At 39.6% G+C, this 13,725-nt stretch overlaps 1 protein-coding gene across 2 annotated transcripts in view; it reads left to right on the forward strand.

The window, feature by feature from the left end:
- LOC104125490 (myosin regulatory light chain interacting protein) overlaps positions 1 to 11,496 on the forward strand; it is a 15,938-nt gene extending 4,442 nt beyond the window's left edge. Inside the window, exons 1-6 of one of the 2 annotated variants that reach the window (XM_035893506.1) lie at positions 27 to 237; positions 5,901 to 6,086; positions 6,842 to 7,039; positions 7,373 to 7,537; positions 9,334 to 9,754; positions 10,128 to 11,496. In XM_035893506.1, coding sequence (XP_035749399.1) covers positions 5,905 to 6,086; positions 6,842 to 7,039; positions 7,373 to 7,537; positions 9,334 to 9,754; positions 10,128 to 10,217 — 1,056 coding nt within the window. In that variant the 5' untranslated portion in view covers positions 27 to 237; positions 5,901 to 5,904 and the 3' untranslated portion in view covers positions 10,218 to 11,496. Of the gene's footprint in view, positions 1 to 26; positions 238 to 5,900; positions 6,087 to 6,841; positions 7,040 to 7,372; positions 7,538 to 9,333; positions 9,755 to 10,127 lie in introns of those variants that run through there. The other variant, XM_009637947.2, reaches the window with a different exon arrangement.
- Positions 11,497 to 13,725: the final 2,229 nt, after the last annotated feature.

Below are 13,725 nucleotides of genomic sequence, written 5' to 3' on the forward strand. Positions count from 1 at the left end.
TGCGGCGCCGGGGCACGGCCCAGCGGTCCGAGGAGCTCAACTCCCGATTGGCCTGCAGCTCTGCCTCGGGGCGGAAAGTGCCGCTTCTGCGGCTGAAAGCTGTCTTTGTGAAACACGGAGCCAGGGGAGCCTTGAATCGTGTGTCCACCTTAACGATGAGAGTGGTGGCCAGGCCTCGCAAGAGGCAAATGCTGCCAGACGGCTGTCCGGGAAAACGATGGTTCTGAGTTGAGCAGGGTAAAGTCAACACTGCGGTGCTTGCACACAAAGTAGAAATAATTTTAAAAGGAATAATTTTTCGAGCAGTGCAAGGCTTATCCAGCTGTACTTCAAAACAGGCAAAGTTATTTGCCTTATGTAATATGACTGAAAAACAAATGTTCACACGTGAGCGATGACAGTTTAACGTCAGGTCCTAACAAGCTGCGCAATCTCATGAAGCATTCACAAGAGTTGTATTTTGCCAGCCTTGAGATGGGTAATTACTGGTTTGGAAGCTGTTGAAAGTGGTGTGTGATATTCCCTGGCATTTGAATTTTATTCAGAGTATACTGTTTTCACAGTGTTATCCAGTTGTACTGATGAACTAGTTAGAATTAAGAGCTGGCTTGTAAAATATTTTGAGCAGTTAGGTACATGTCGTAGGTAGAAAATCGGAAAAGTGTCCTATTACCCTGTAGCGTTGGCTAGCCAGTGCAGCAGTGTCATGGTATTTGTTACAATGCAATAAGTCTGCTGTAACAGACACCAGGATGAGTTTAATGGATCTGTTTGTCTAAATTGGAGTTGAGTTGCAGTTGGTAACCTTTCACCCACTCTGCTGAGAGCAAATATGAACAAAGATCCTGAGGAACATAATTGTAACTGTGCATGGCTTTGCTTTTTCGCATGGAATGGCTTTATATCTGCTTTAAAAAACATTCTATTCTTAAGAGATCTTTATCAGTGTATTTTTAGGGAGAACAATAATGCCTCTTAATTTTGATTCCTTTAAACTACAGAGAGTTGTAAATTTGCCTCACAGTAGGAGAGCGCCTTACCCTGTGGTAAGGAGTGTCATACCCTAAAGAGAACAGACAGTTTCTTGGGATTTATGCTAAGATTCTTGCCAGTAGTCTGGCAAGAGAATGGGTTCTTTTGGCTGTATTTCTAATTTAGGAATCATTAGTCATATACAGATACTTTTATTGGTAAAGGATGGGCGTTTGTCACTTTTTCCACTGGCAGCTAACTTCAGAGCTTAAAACTTTCAATATAGTCTTTAGATTTCTATTTGCCCTCTTTTCTTTTCCTTGATTAAAAAAGCAGTAGAAACAAAGTTTTCAGTGCGGAACTTTGATTCCTAATGCACATAATGTATCTTCAATGAGTTAAGAAAGAGAAATTAATCTTGTATTACATATACTCTACACTTTTCCCGGTACTTATTTTGTGGGGTTGTTATTGTCAGTTCAGTTGGATGAACACTTAACTAGGTGATTTGCCTCCTGTAGGAATTTTCATTGTTGTGAGATAGTGATACCCGTTTCTGGTAGTGGTGTTCAGCAGAGCCAGCCTGCATAAATTGCTTCAGGGGGAGACAAAGTAATTGGTGTGATACCTAGGTTTGTGACTTCCGTTTGGTAGCTGTAGTTTTTTTTAAAAGGGGTCATCTGCTGCAACCTTACTGCAGCCTCCCCTTTCTACAGCGTTTGTATCAAATTATTTATGTGCAACTGAAATTAATTGATCACACTGTACATTTGATTTTTATTGAGTGTTTTAATATGCACATAGAACTTAAATTGTGTGAAAAACACTGGGGCAAAAACAAGGATACAAAATGAATATAAAATCACCAATGTAACTAGTGCTTCAAGAAAGCATGTGGTCCTGTTCGAATTCTAAACCTGCTTTTTCTTTTGGAAAGGAAGAAATTCTGCCTGGGCAGTGACTAATGAAGTATAGCTTTGGCAAACCTAATGCTTTGTCCTCTATAATCAGTATTTCCATGTACTGTGTTGAACTACCGAACTCAAAAGAAATGTTCAATAACTGAATATACAGGCATATCTAGTTATTGTGAGATTCGGGGCAGGGAACGAATGCTGCTTTAGGTTATATAGAGTATCTTTTGTATTAATGCTGTCACATGTAGAACTCTGCCTAGAAGTGCAACAGAAAGTTCTGTTTGTTCTTAAAGCTGCTACTAATTGTTCAATGTCCCAACATGTCCGGCATGTGTTAAGATGACTAGGAGCCGCAACAATTGATTGGTAATGTTCAGAGTTGTGAAGACTTGTTTTCTATGGAGATTTAAAGATGAAGTGAAACTTCGGCAAGAGTGGTAAAAAGCTGCAGAATGTGCGAAGAGAATATTGGGGTGGGGGGTAGGAAGCATACCTTTTGTCTGACTTGAGTTACCTGCTATGAATTTGAGAACTAATATTAAAGTATAATGGATAACTGAAGTGGTGAATGATGCAGAAACAAAACCAATTAGTTTCTTGTATGGTGGTCAAACTAAGATACTCTGAGTGATATTGGAAATGTAACCTTTAGAGAACTTGAGTTATAAACAGTTCAATTTTCAGTTTTAAAACACTTCATTGTTTTAAAACTTGCTTGGTAGAAATCAGGCATAAAATACACTGAAGTAGTTCCATGAAAAACTGAGTACTCTTTTACTGTACAACCTGAGTGTTTTCAGAGGTGGGGAAAGCTTTAACAATTTTTTTATTGTATCTAGATATTTCTAGAGAGAAGAGGGACAGTGGATTAAGTGCTATGAAGTGATGAGGTCACAATTTAATTCACAAAAACTTATATAAATACTTTCTGGTAACTAACAGAATCTGTAATATGGCCAGGTTTTCTACAGATAATCTGTTGGCTCCTTTAGACTTTGCAGAATTAGATAAGGAACTGCCTCAAGGCTCCTAATGCTTTAGTTTTGCTTCACTGTATTCAGCAATAAAAGCACATTCTTTTGCTTTTCTGTTTAAGGAACTAAACTTAAAACACACAACTAAAAGTAAAAATCTGCTTTTATAATCATATTCTGGCTGGTGTCATGTTTTGGACCTTGAAAGGGGATGATTTTGCAAATGAATATTAACATAACTTTGGAGCAGTGCAATCTCGGGAAGGCTGGATGGGCTAATCAGTCTGCACTCATCAGAATCAACTTTTTCAGATTTATAAAAATGTTTGCAATCCTCACTGTCCTTCAATTTCTAGATGCTTTTCCTTCCTCAAACACTTAAGGACTCAAAATAAAAAAAAAACCAAACAGTGAATTTGGTATTTGAAGTTTGGTTCAGGGCAGCTACTGTAGCGGACCAGTATGAAGTCATTCACTGTCATTCAGAAACTTAATTTCACTGGCAGGCCCTATGTTAACTATTTTCTGATCTATGGGTGCAGTTTAGGCAATGGGCTTGGGCCAGCAATGGGTTTTTTAGCTGCAGACCAATGACTGTGAGATGGACTGTTAAATATAGGGTGTTTGTCTATTTTCTCGGACTCAACAAAATAGCTTTCCGTGGTGTAAGCCAGGACATGAACTTGCATAGCTTTAGTTGCTTTGCAGTAACTGTCCGTTATACATGCCATACCTTTGTCCCCTTTATCAGTCTGAGATGTTTTCCCTTATGTGTTAGGAGCTGGTTGTGGGAAGTTACTGCACATTAGGTGTTGGTGATGTTATTTCACATTGTACCTAAAACTGCTTTGTCTACTTATGCTGTTACTGGCTTTTTAGTAATGGAATGTGACAAGTCATGCCTCTGCTGTAGTTGTTTCCGTAATGCATCTTTATTTGCAGGAGTGATCTGTTTGTCTCTCGGCTCCCCTCTTGATGTCAGTAGGGTCTTTCTAGCAAGGGGAAAAGACTGACTTTTTCCCTATGAAATCGGTGTTGTGTTAGGCATAAACTGAAGATACAAGCATTTAGGTGTGGTAGTTGTAAACACCTGTCAGCTAATGAGAAGAAAATTGTCAGGTGTTTCTTTGAAATACTGTATATGTAATTAGTACGTAGTTATAATGACTGCAAAACCTGTTCTGGTATTAATGGAGGATCAGAAGGGCATGAAAAGCCCTTCATTTTATGAAATGTTGATGGGGGAATACCTACTATTTGAATTTATTTTGGCCATAGTGCTTTACTAATTCCTCTAATACTTTGCCTGGATTTACAGACTGAGCCCCAAAAGGAGTATGTACAGCTGTTGCATTTTAAAAGCCACAGGTAGGCCTCTCTGTGGCCCCAGCCAGGAGTTATGAATTAGCAAGGTAGGAGAAAGGGATTGAAGCAGATGTTTGAGACTTGCTCCAAGAAAAGCCTAAACAAGGAATAAGCTGCTAACAGTGAAGACAACTGCACTGTTTGAAGTTCTGGTCCTCTTGCGACCTAAACTTGTATCCTACACAGCATGAGGATATTGGCTTCCACCAGACCCCTGCCAGAACTGCGGAAGTGTGGATTGATCAGAGTGGTGCAATTAAGGACTTGTCACAACTGCATTGAAGTTCTTGAATGCTTCAAACTGCTTGCAGAAGGAGGTGTTGGAGCTGTGACTTGCTGCAGGAAGTGGGTTGTAGGGCAACTTATGGGATAATTTAATACCTATTTTTTCCTCATTCCAAAAGTTCTGGTTATGGGGCATCTTTTGGGCCAGTATTTTCTTAGCTGCAGCAGTTACCATAGTAGAGCTAAGAATGAAAACAAATTTTGTAAGTAATGTAATTGCTTAGTGTTTAAAAAGTAGCCCTGTTTGCCCTGTTGTATGTGGAACTGTAGGGTGCTGTGACAAGATGCATAAGATATTATCCAAAATTCCCGTTGGAAGGAAAGATAATCAGTTACTAGCATCTTGAACTTCAGTGATGAATGATTCAATATAACTTCTTAAGAAAAGTTGATTACACTTAATTTTAGGAAAATTAAAATGCAAATTTCCCATTACTGTGGGAGCTAAGACATATCCCTGTGGGTGTTAGGCTTTATTTATTGAAAGATTTTTTTTAGTGATATGTAACTACTTCTACATCTGGTTTCCATAAATATGTTGAGTCTTAAGAACAAATGCTAAGAAAATTTTTATTGTGTTCCCTGAGGGGAGATAAGGATGCATTTATAGAAGTTAAGGGAGACTATAGGGGAAATTAGCAGACTGCTGTTAGTGTTAGTGGAAATCGTGATTTGTCTAACTGACCTGTTAGATAATTAAGAGCAGCTTTGTGAATTTTCCAGCTAGTTGTCAAACCTGCCTTGATCCCAAGTGTCAAGGTTGGTCTGACAAATATGCTTACACAGTAGATGGGGTTTGTATTTTATTCCACAATACCTTTTCAGATGTTTCAAGTTCTGTTAATTGTGTCACTGGCAAAAGCACCATCTTCCCTTTGACTGTGGTGGCAGAGGCATTTCAGCTGCATAGAGAAAGCGTGGCTTCTCCTGTTGCACGATAGATGTGTGTATGCTGTTTTGGGCTGCTCTTCACAAACTTGCTTTTCTGAAATGCAGAATAATTTCTAAATGGCAACCAGAGAAATTTAGACATAGGAAATTAATCCAAATGTATTTCATTGATATTTTACTCACTAAACTGAAATTACTAAGTGGCCTTAGGAGTTAAAGCAGTTCTTAAGAACGTGATATTGGAGTGCTCATTTCTTTTAACAGTGCTTTTAGAGACCATCTTCAGTTGTAGCTTCATCTTTAAGCATAAGTTAGTAATATGATGGAGGCCCTTTTCTTTCCCTGTGCCAGACTTCCTCTACTTGGTATATTTGTTGCAAAATCTTGATTACCAAACTAATGATTAACAAATGTATCTGATGTTATGTGATAGATGTCTTCATTACAAACATCTCTTAACATCTTGTGTAAGCAAACATTTCTGATTCCATTGCAGGCATATGTTTTTCTTGCATATAAAAGAGGATCTTCTCGCTGGTAATCTTCAGTGTTCTTCAGAGCATGCAATTGAACTTAGTGCATTGTTGGCACAGATGAAGTTTGGAGATTATAACCAGAACACTGCCAAGTACAATTATGAAGAGTTGTGTGCAAAAGAGCTCACCACTACCATTTTGGAGAGGTAAAAAGAGCACAATGATATAACCGCCTTTCTGGAGACCAAAAGCATAAGATTTTGCTATGCCCTCAACTGCTGATGCTATAGTGTGTCTTGTGTTAAAAAAAAAAATACTTCATATTGCTTTGGAGATCAAAATACAACCCAAATGTTCTGATTTCAGTTCATTTTTTAAGCTCAATTATGAGTATTTTTTTGTGAAAAGCAAAAGCTGTTGAACTCTAGTACTTGGAGAAATACAGGTGTCTAAATACTTGGAGCAGGGTAATCAAATTGTAAGTATGTCTTAGACTTACACTTCTGAAAGAAAGTAACAAGAATTTATCTGGCTTAGTACCCTTACACTGAGAAGTAAACAGGATTCCTGGAACACCTTCATAGCTCAATTCCTGAATATCAAGAAACTTTCACTTTGTGCTTTTCTGCAGATTTTTTTTTTAGTTATGAACTTAGTGGTCATTCAGGTAAACATGTTGGAGGTGGGGTTGCTAGTTGGAAAGCCTTGATTACATGTAGCTTTTCAATTTCTAAGCAAATGCAGAGTATTGTCCCCTGAACATTCTCAGGATGTTTTGGTAGTTCTCAATTCTTTCCAGTTCATGACTCCTAGAAATCCATAGCCAGACAGAGCAGGTCAGGAGCATTTATTTAATAATCTGTTTAACTAAGTGATCTAAAAACGCATGTTAAAACAAGCTGCTGACCGTATCAGCACATACTTGAGTTATTTCACCTATCCTTAATCTTTTTATCAACAGCATTATTGCAAAGCACAAGGAGCTAGAAGGTCTAAGTCAAGCTTCTGCTGAATACCAGATTCTACAGATTGTTACAACACTGGAGAACTATGGGGTGGAGTGGCACTCGGTGAGAGACAGTGAAGGGCAAAAACTCCTTATTGGTGTCGGACCTGAAGGCATATCCATCTGTAAAGATGACTTGAGCCCTATCAACAGGTAAGTGTTTTGTGGAACCGTTTTCATCGTCTGTTTTTCAGAAGTACCAAGCATGCCTCTACTTCTTACATAAATATAGAAAACTGCTCTACAGATTACTAAAAGGATCAATTGGAATGTAGGGTCTGAGGATGCTACCTGCTTATAATCAAGGCAACAGCTGGCTTTAATACTGTTGACTTTCACATGTATTTTTAAGGTGGCATCTTCAGTCCAACATTACAGACAACAGTCGGAGATCATTGTAACTTATGATAAAATGCGCCATAGTAGTTTGTGGAAAATGCCCTTATTAAAAGCTAAATAACCTTTCTTTTTTATATTAATTTATAGGATTGCTTATCCTGTTGTTCAAATGGCAACTCAGTCTGGGAAGAATGTATATCTGACTGTTACCAAGGAGTCTGGTAATAGCGTAGTTCTCCTGTTCAAGATGATCAGTACGAGGGCAGCAAGTGGACTCTATAGAGCAATTACAGAGACGCATGCATTTTACAGGTCGGTATTGCCACTAGAGTCAACTGCTGCTGCTGTTCTTCTCCGCAGTATCTGAATTAAGAGCTTAAGCAACCAGCAGCCTGACTGCACTCTAGAAATTCTCTGCAAAATTTCATTGTCTTTGCAGCCTCTATTTTACTCTTAAGTCCAGAAGCTGAACACGTTTTTGCTGCTTCCCATTTTGTGGGGTGGGAGTGCAGGCCAAGCAAAATTTCTGTCTACCACTATGAATGACAGCACTTCAGAATATAAACTTACTGTGTTCTTTGATACTTCATAAACAACACGTACATTTTTTTGTCCCTATGTAAGAGGGAAGATGAGAAAGCAAAGGAGAAGAAAGATACTGTCTTTCAAAATATGTAGGTGTAGCTCATATGTACATGTGCTCCTTGTTTCTCCTTTATTTGGCTCCTCTAGTTGATAGAAATTATCTGCATACCACACCTTCCCATCCCATGTATTTAAATTTTCCTACAATTCCTCTGTCCTTGCTCACATGCTCAGGACTCTTTCATGCCAGCACCTATCCATTGCCATTATCCTATTGTTCTTTGAGGCAGGGATGCTATACTCATTTGTGGATGTCTGATTTGTTTAAATCCCTCCGTATTCCTACTGTGAGGTCCAATGCTCATCAGTAGAACTAACTGTCAAAGACACTCAGTGGTGTGCTCTAAATTAACTACCAAGTATCGGTTTCAATTGCTTGGTAAGAGAAGAATTGGACTTAAAGTAGAGGAGAGTACATACAGTAGGCAAAGACCTGTCCAGCTTCTCAAATGAGATCATTTTGATAGTTACAGCAATTAGCATCAACTAATTGCCTTTCTAACCACTGCAGCTAATCGGTAGCTAACCACTGCTTATTTTATGAGCCTGATGTTAAGTGTGTTTTGTTCTGGTCTGTAATTATATGCCCTTGCACTGCTGTTTTGCACTCTTTGTACTTTTTTCTAGGCAATTAAAGCATTATATAACTTCTTAGACAGTCTTAACTTTTTGATCTTTGTCTCTGCTTGTAGCTTCTGCTGGCCTTCGCAGTTTCTGATTTTACTTTAAGCAGAATTTTGGCTAGGCAATAGCATTTGGCCATAAGCTTAGATCTTGGACCTCTAGGCCTGGTGAGGCTGTGGTCCTTGTGTTCTGTGTTTGCATTTTCTTTCCTACATTGTCCAGGGAAGTGATATGCCTTAATAGGCTTCTGCAGGTTTAAATACACCACTGAAATGTGTGACAAGCGTGGCTAGGGTAGCTGAAATACTCAGTGGCAAATACAAATGGCTTCATGTAATTCTCTATGTTGCATTCACACTGGGTCCCCTCAGATATACTAGTATATAAAGTACTGAGTGGAAATTTGGTTGCAGACATTACTTGACTCTCTGCTAAATTTAAGAGCCTGTCTAAAGGAGGTATTATGCCAAAGACTATTAATTGTCAATTCTTTAATGCAATGTTTGGAAATTGCCATGTAGAGAGGTGTTGCCAAGCTGAACTGTGGATTAAGCAAGCGTTGGCTGTTTAAATTGGAATAATGCCTTAAGTCCCTTCCACAGGCTGACACCATTTTACCAGACTTTGCCCAACTTTGCATTTCTGAAGATGTAAAATAACTGTCACTTTTCCACTTCACACTTTTGAAAGTAGAGTTGTCATGCAAACAACATTCAAGAGCTTAAATATTACCTCAGACTACTCTTTTTGCTTTAACTTCAATTTGTTCTGGGAACAAATTATGGTAGGGCAAGGCTTATTGGTATTGACTAACCACATTTGCATTTGTTGTATTACAGGTGTGACACTGTCACCAGTGCTGTCATGATGCAATATAGTCGAGACTTAAAGGGCCACCTAGCATCTCTCTTCCTGAATGAAAACATTAATCTTGGTAAAAAGTATGTCTTTGACATTAAAAGAACGTCAAAAGAAGTTTATGATCATGCAAGGCGAGCTCTTTATAATGCTGGCATTGTGGATCTCGTTTCAAGAAGTGACCAAACCCCACCAAGTTCCCCCCTTAAGTCTTCAGAAAGTAGCATGAACTGTGACAATTGTGAGGGTCTTAGCTGCCAGCAAACAAAAGCTCTGCAAGAGAAGCTGCGGAAGCTGAAGGAGTCCATGCTTTGTATGGTGTGTTGCGAAGAAGAAATAAATTCGACCTTTTGTCCCTGTGGCCACACAGTATGCTGCAAGACCTGTGCTGCCCAATTACAGGTAATTGCAATGCTGTTAAAATGCCAGTTAGCAAATATGTGGAAGTTTCAGTTTTCTGTGTACTTAAGTCATTGGTTAATATGTTTACGTTGAAATTCTAGTAAGACGTATTTTTAAAACTTTGTTTGTAGCACACTAAATCCAAAGAATATTCTGTTTACATGATGTGCCTGAAAGAGAAGTTTTAGCCGTGCTAACTTTAACTGGCAGTGAGGATGAGAACTGGCTGCATGTTTCTCACGATGCCCTGTTTTAAATATGGAGATTACAGAAAAGTGCTGTGTTACCGTGTACGTGGAGGGGAAGTCTCCAGTAAGTGTAGAGACTCTCAAAATACGAAGTAAACTAATTTCCTAATGTTTTTCCTTTCCAGTTGTGTCCTGTTTGCAGATCTCGTGTAGAGCATGTCCAGCATGTGTACTTGCCAACCCATACCAGTCTTCTCAATCTGACTGTGATATGATCTACGTCTACACTTTAAACCCATCATGTACTTTTTAAACTGCACTAATATGAAATGCAACAATTGATTGTGAAGAAGGCAATCACTCTGGCACCTATCCACGATCAAAAGCAAAAATACTGTGTTTTTGAACATAAATATTCTTTGTTCAGCATGTCCAAAATGGTTTGGGACATCTTTTGGGAGCAGAAGTCTAATTGATTCATGTTACTTAAACTGAGAATGATGCATAAGTTTGGAGCACGGCAGCATTGCCAAAAAGTGAGGCAACCCTGGAGAAATGTGGTGTATGCGTATTGATATACCCAGTGAGAGCAATGCAGCCTTTTGTTTTACACTCTCTAAATCCTTTTTAGTACAGTCACTCCATTTATTTTAATAGTAAGACTAGCTTTTACAAATACCAGTTTAGTATGGCTCATAGTTTCTGCTTTTAGTAAACTGCTTTAAAGAGGAGAGAACTTTTTAAAAAAAAAAAAATTGGTTCTTAAACTTAAGTTACAAGGCTTCATCAAGCAGCTGTATCTAATTCAGAATTCTGTTAAATAGAAAACAGTTCTGAGAGAATAGCTTGGGGAGGGTGGGACAAGTTTGTTAATCTGGAAGTGGTGAGGGTGGGTTGGGAAAGTCTTCTGGTGGGCAGTGTCCCATGGAAAGCGCTGTTGCGGGCTCTTTGTGGGCAAGGTACTCCCAGGCTTCCCACATCCAGCTTGGCTGGTGGTCTCGGGAGCTGCAGCCAGCCACCTTGAAGTTGGCTTTATTTTTGGAGACTGATTTTAAACTATTCAACATGTACCATTAATTTTTTAAAATAAGGGTGGTGTATAATTTTAAATGCTTCCTTTGGTTAACATCTTTATTGGGTGTAGGTCATTTCCTGCTAAAATGTTTTTAATCTCCACCCCCCTACTTGGGCATTTTGGGCTCCGGTTTCCCAGTGTAGTCTCCAGGGTGCAGAGGGGGGAACTAGAGACCATGTTTGGGTGCAATACTGGCTTAATCAAAGCTAGAAAAAGTACACTGTCACTTTACTGAAATTATCTGACTATACTTTTCATGTTGCCTTAATGTAGCAGTAATGTGTGTTTATGCATCTGTTTCTTTGCACAGACATTTTGTCAAAATATTAAAACTCTACTTTTTTATGACACATTAGCATATAAACCTTACTCTAAGAAGGTATTTATTTTTTCACTTTGTAAAGAAAATTTTGTTTCCTCATGAAGCAAGAGCTTTGTCCTATATCGTAGGCAACTTCTGTCTTTTTATATTCAGATTAATAAAGGACTTTAAAAATCTACTTCGTGTTATTGGTAAGACTTCGATTTTGTTCTGAAATTCATCTGAGGCATTGCTGAACTGAAAATACAATATGAAGTATTTTCATGTTTATGGTCTTTAATTGTGTGTCATGTTTTAAGAGGGAATGAAGTTTCCTTGGGTGCATGCAAATTTGGAGAGGGAAGAAGACTGACATGGTGTAGGCCTGTTTGTTCAGGCAGTGTACTCTTAAACAGCTGAGATGCTCCAACTGTAACATAGCTGTCAGAATTAACTTTGTGAAGAACTTCCCTACAGTAAATTGCCCCAAATGTACAGAGTATATTCCAGGGAGATGAGAGAATTGAAAAAATGCAGCTTGGGAGTAGAAATTTGGAGTTTTGGCAATCTTGTCCAGGGAAGTTCTTAATTAAAGATGTGTTGCTGTCTCTCTTTTTTTTTTTTTGACTGAAGCCATTCATATTTATTAACCTATGACTCTACTTTCACATTCCTGAAGGGATAGTGCTTGAGCACTTCTGGCGGGTCCTCTGGCTTACCCCCACCAGTGAGCTGAGGGATGTAGGACAGCGCTGGGATCAGACCAGATCTCACAGGAATCCCCAGGACTCTATTCTGGCAAGTGTGAACTGAAGTCACCGCTTAACTGACCTTTTAAAATTAATTTAATGCTATTTAAAACAAGATTACTGCCAAGTAGCATATCCTGTTGTCAAGGCTGTTTATCAGGGATTGAAGCTTGAGGCCCTGGACCTAAAATTTCTTTAAGGTCTCTCTGAAACATTGCTGATCAGGGGAGGTGGCTGGTGAGTAGGCAACGAATTCTGAACCCAAGAGCTGTTGATCTCAGTCAAGTGCATTAAGCACAGGATCTCTTACCCTTTTAAAGATGAAGATTGCATCTCTCTGCAAGTGGGTGCCACTGAATTTGCTTTCAAAGATTATAAAAGTTCTGAAGAAAAGTTGTGTTGTCCCTACATGCCACTTACAGGAAGGAACAGGTACACAGTGTACAATAGTGCTGCAGCAAATCTTAAACCCTAAGGCAAAGTGAAAAAAGATGACTTCATTCTACACGGACAGAATTAGTAACATCTAATCCATCATCCTATGGCAGCTGGCCCAAATGGATTGTAAATTAATACAAATAGCTGTTAATGCAGGCATCTTATTTAAACCCTTGAACAAGATCAAGCTGTTAAAACTAGGCAAAGCATTAACTCCAGGTCCTTGTAATTAAATTGGCTGTGTAATTAGACATCCCTAATAAAAATAATTCCAGTAGATGGAACTCTAATCAAGGTGGGGTTTGCCAGGTTATAAGGTGCAGGTGGGAGTCAGGCAAAGCCTGTGGCTTCTGTAAACATCTGCTGCCCAGTCTTGCAAAGCCATGCAGCGGCTGGGGCAGAAGCACCTGAGGTACAGGCCCAGACCAGACTCTGGCAAGTCCTGGCTTTAACCTGAGACTGCTGGGTTCCTGGTTCTGCTCTGGCAAAGGAGAGTGTGGAGAGCCAGCAGAGGCTAATGGCTACTTCCTCTTGGGAGGGGTGAGGGCAGTACAGCGGCATGCTGTGACCTGTTCCGAGAACTGAGAAGCGGCTACCTGGCGCTCAATGTTGCGAATCCCGAAAAGCCTCGCTTGGTTTATGTGTAAGAGCATCACGATGCAAAGATCATCATGGGATGCAAACTGGTGTAAGAATAGCTCTGGTTTGTTCACCCACGGCTTGCATCAGAAGTGGTGTTTGAAATGGAGTTGGATGTGCTAAGCTGGAAAAGTTTTACTTAACCATCCAAAGTGGCTGTGGTATGCGTTGCTCAATATTTGCAGTCCCGGTACTCTGTTTCTTATGGGCAGTACTGTGTCCCATCCGCGTGAGCTGCCAAGAGCTGTGAAGAGCGTAAAAGCAACACTAGGAAACGTTGAGCTCCACATGCCGCGTAGCCATGCTGCAGAAAGAGTCGGGTCCTGTTCCCCAGCATATGCTGGTCTTTCTCCAAAGAAACTTTGCCTGAATGTTGTAATGGATGGCAGTGGGGGAAAAACAAAAACAAAACAAAAAAACCCAACGGTTTGTGGGAACAACTGGAGTTTGTGTCATTTATGCTTCTTCCTCAGGAGGGGGAGGATTGATCACACGGCTTCTGTTGGTGCTCTCACCTCACGTTAGTGTATCTGTGCGTACCAGGCACTTGCAATGGAGCCAGCTCCTACACCGGTAAGTGC

Source organism: Egretta garzetta, unplaced genomic scaffold (assembly GCF_000687185.1).
Source record: "Egretta garzetta isolate BGI_Z169 unplaced genomic scaffold, ASM68718v1 scaffold14, whole genome shotgun sequence".
NCBI classification, from domain to species: Eukaryota; Metazoa; Chordata; class Aves; order Pelecaniformes; family Ardeidae; genus Egretta; species Egretta garzetta.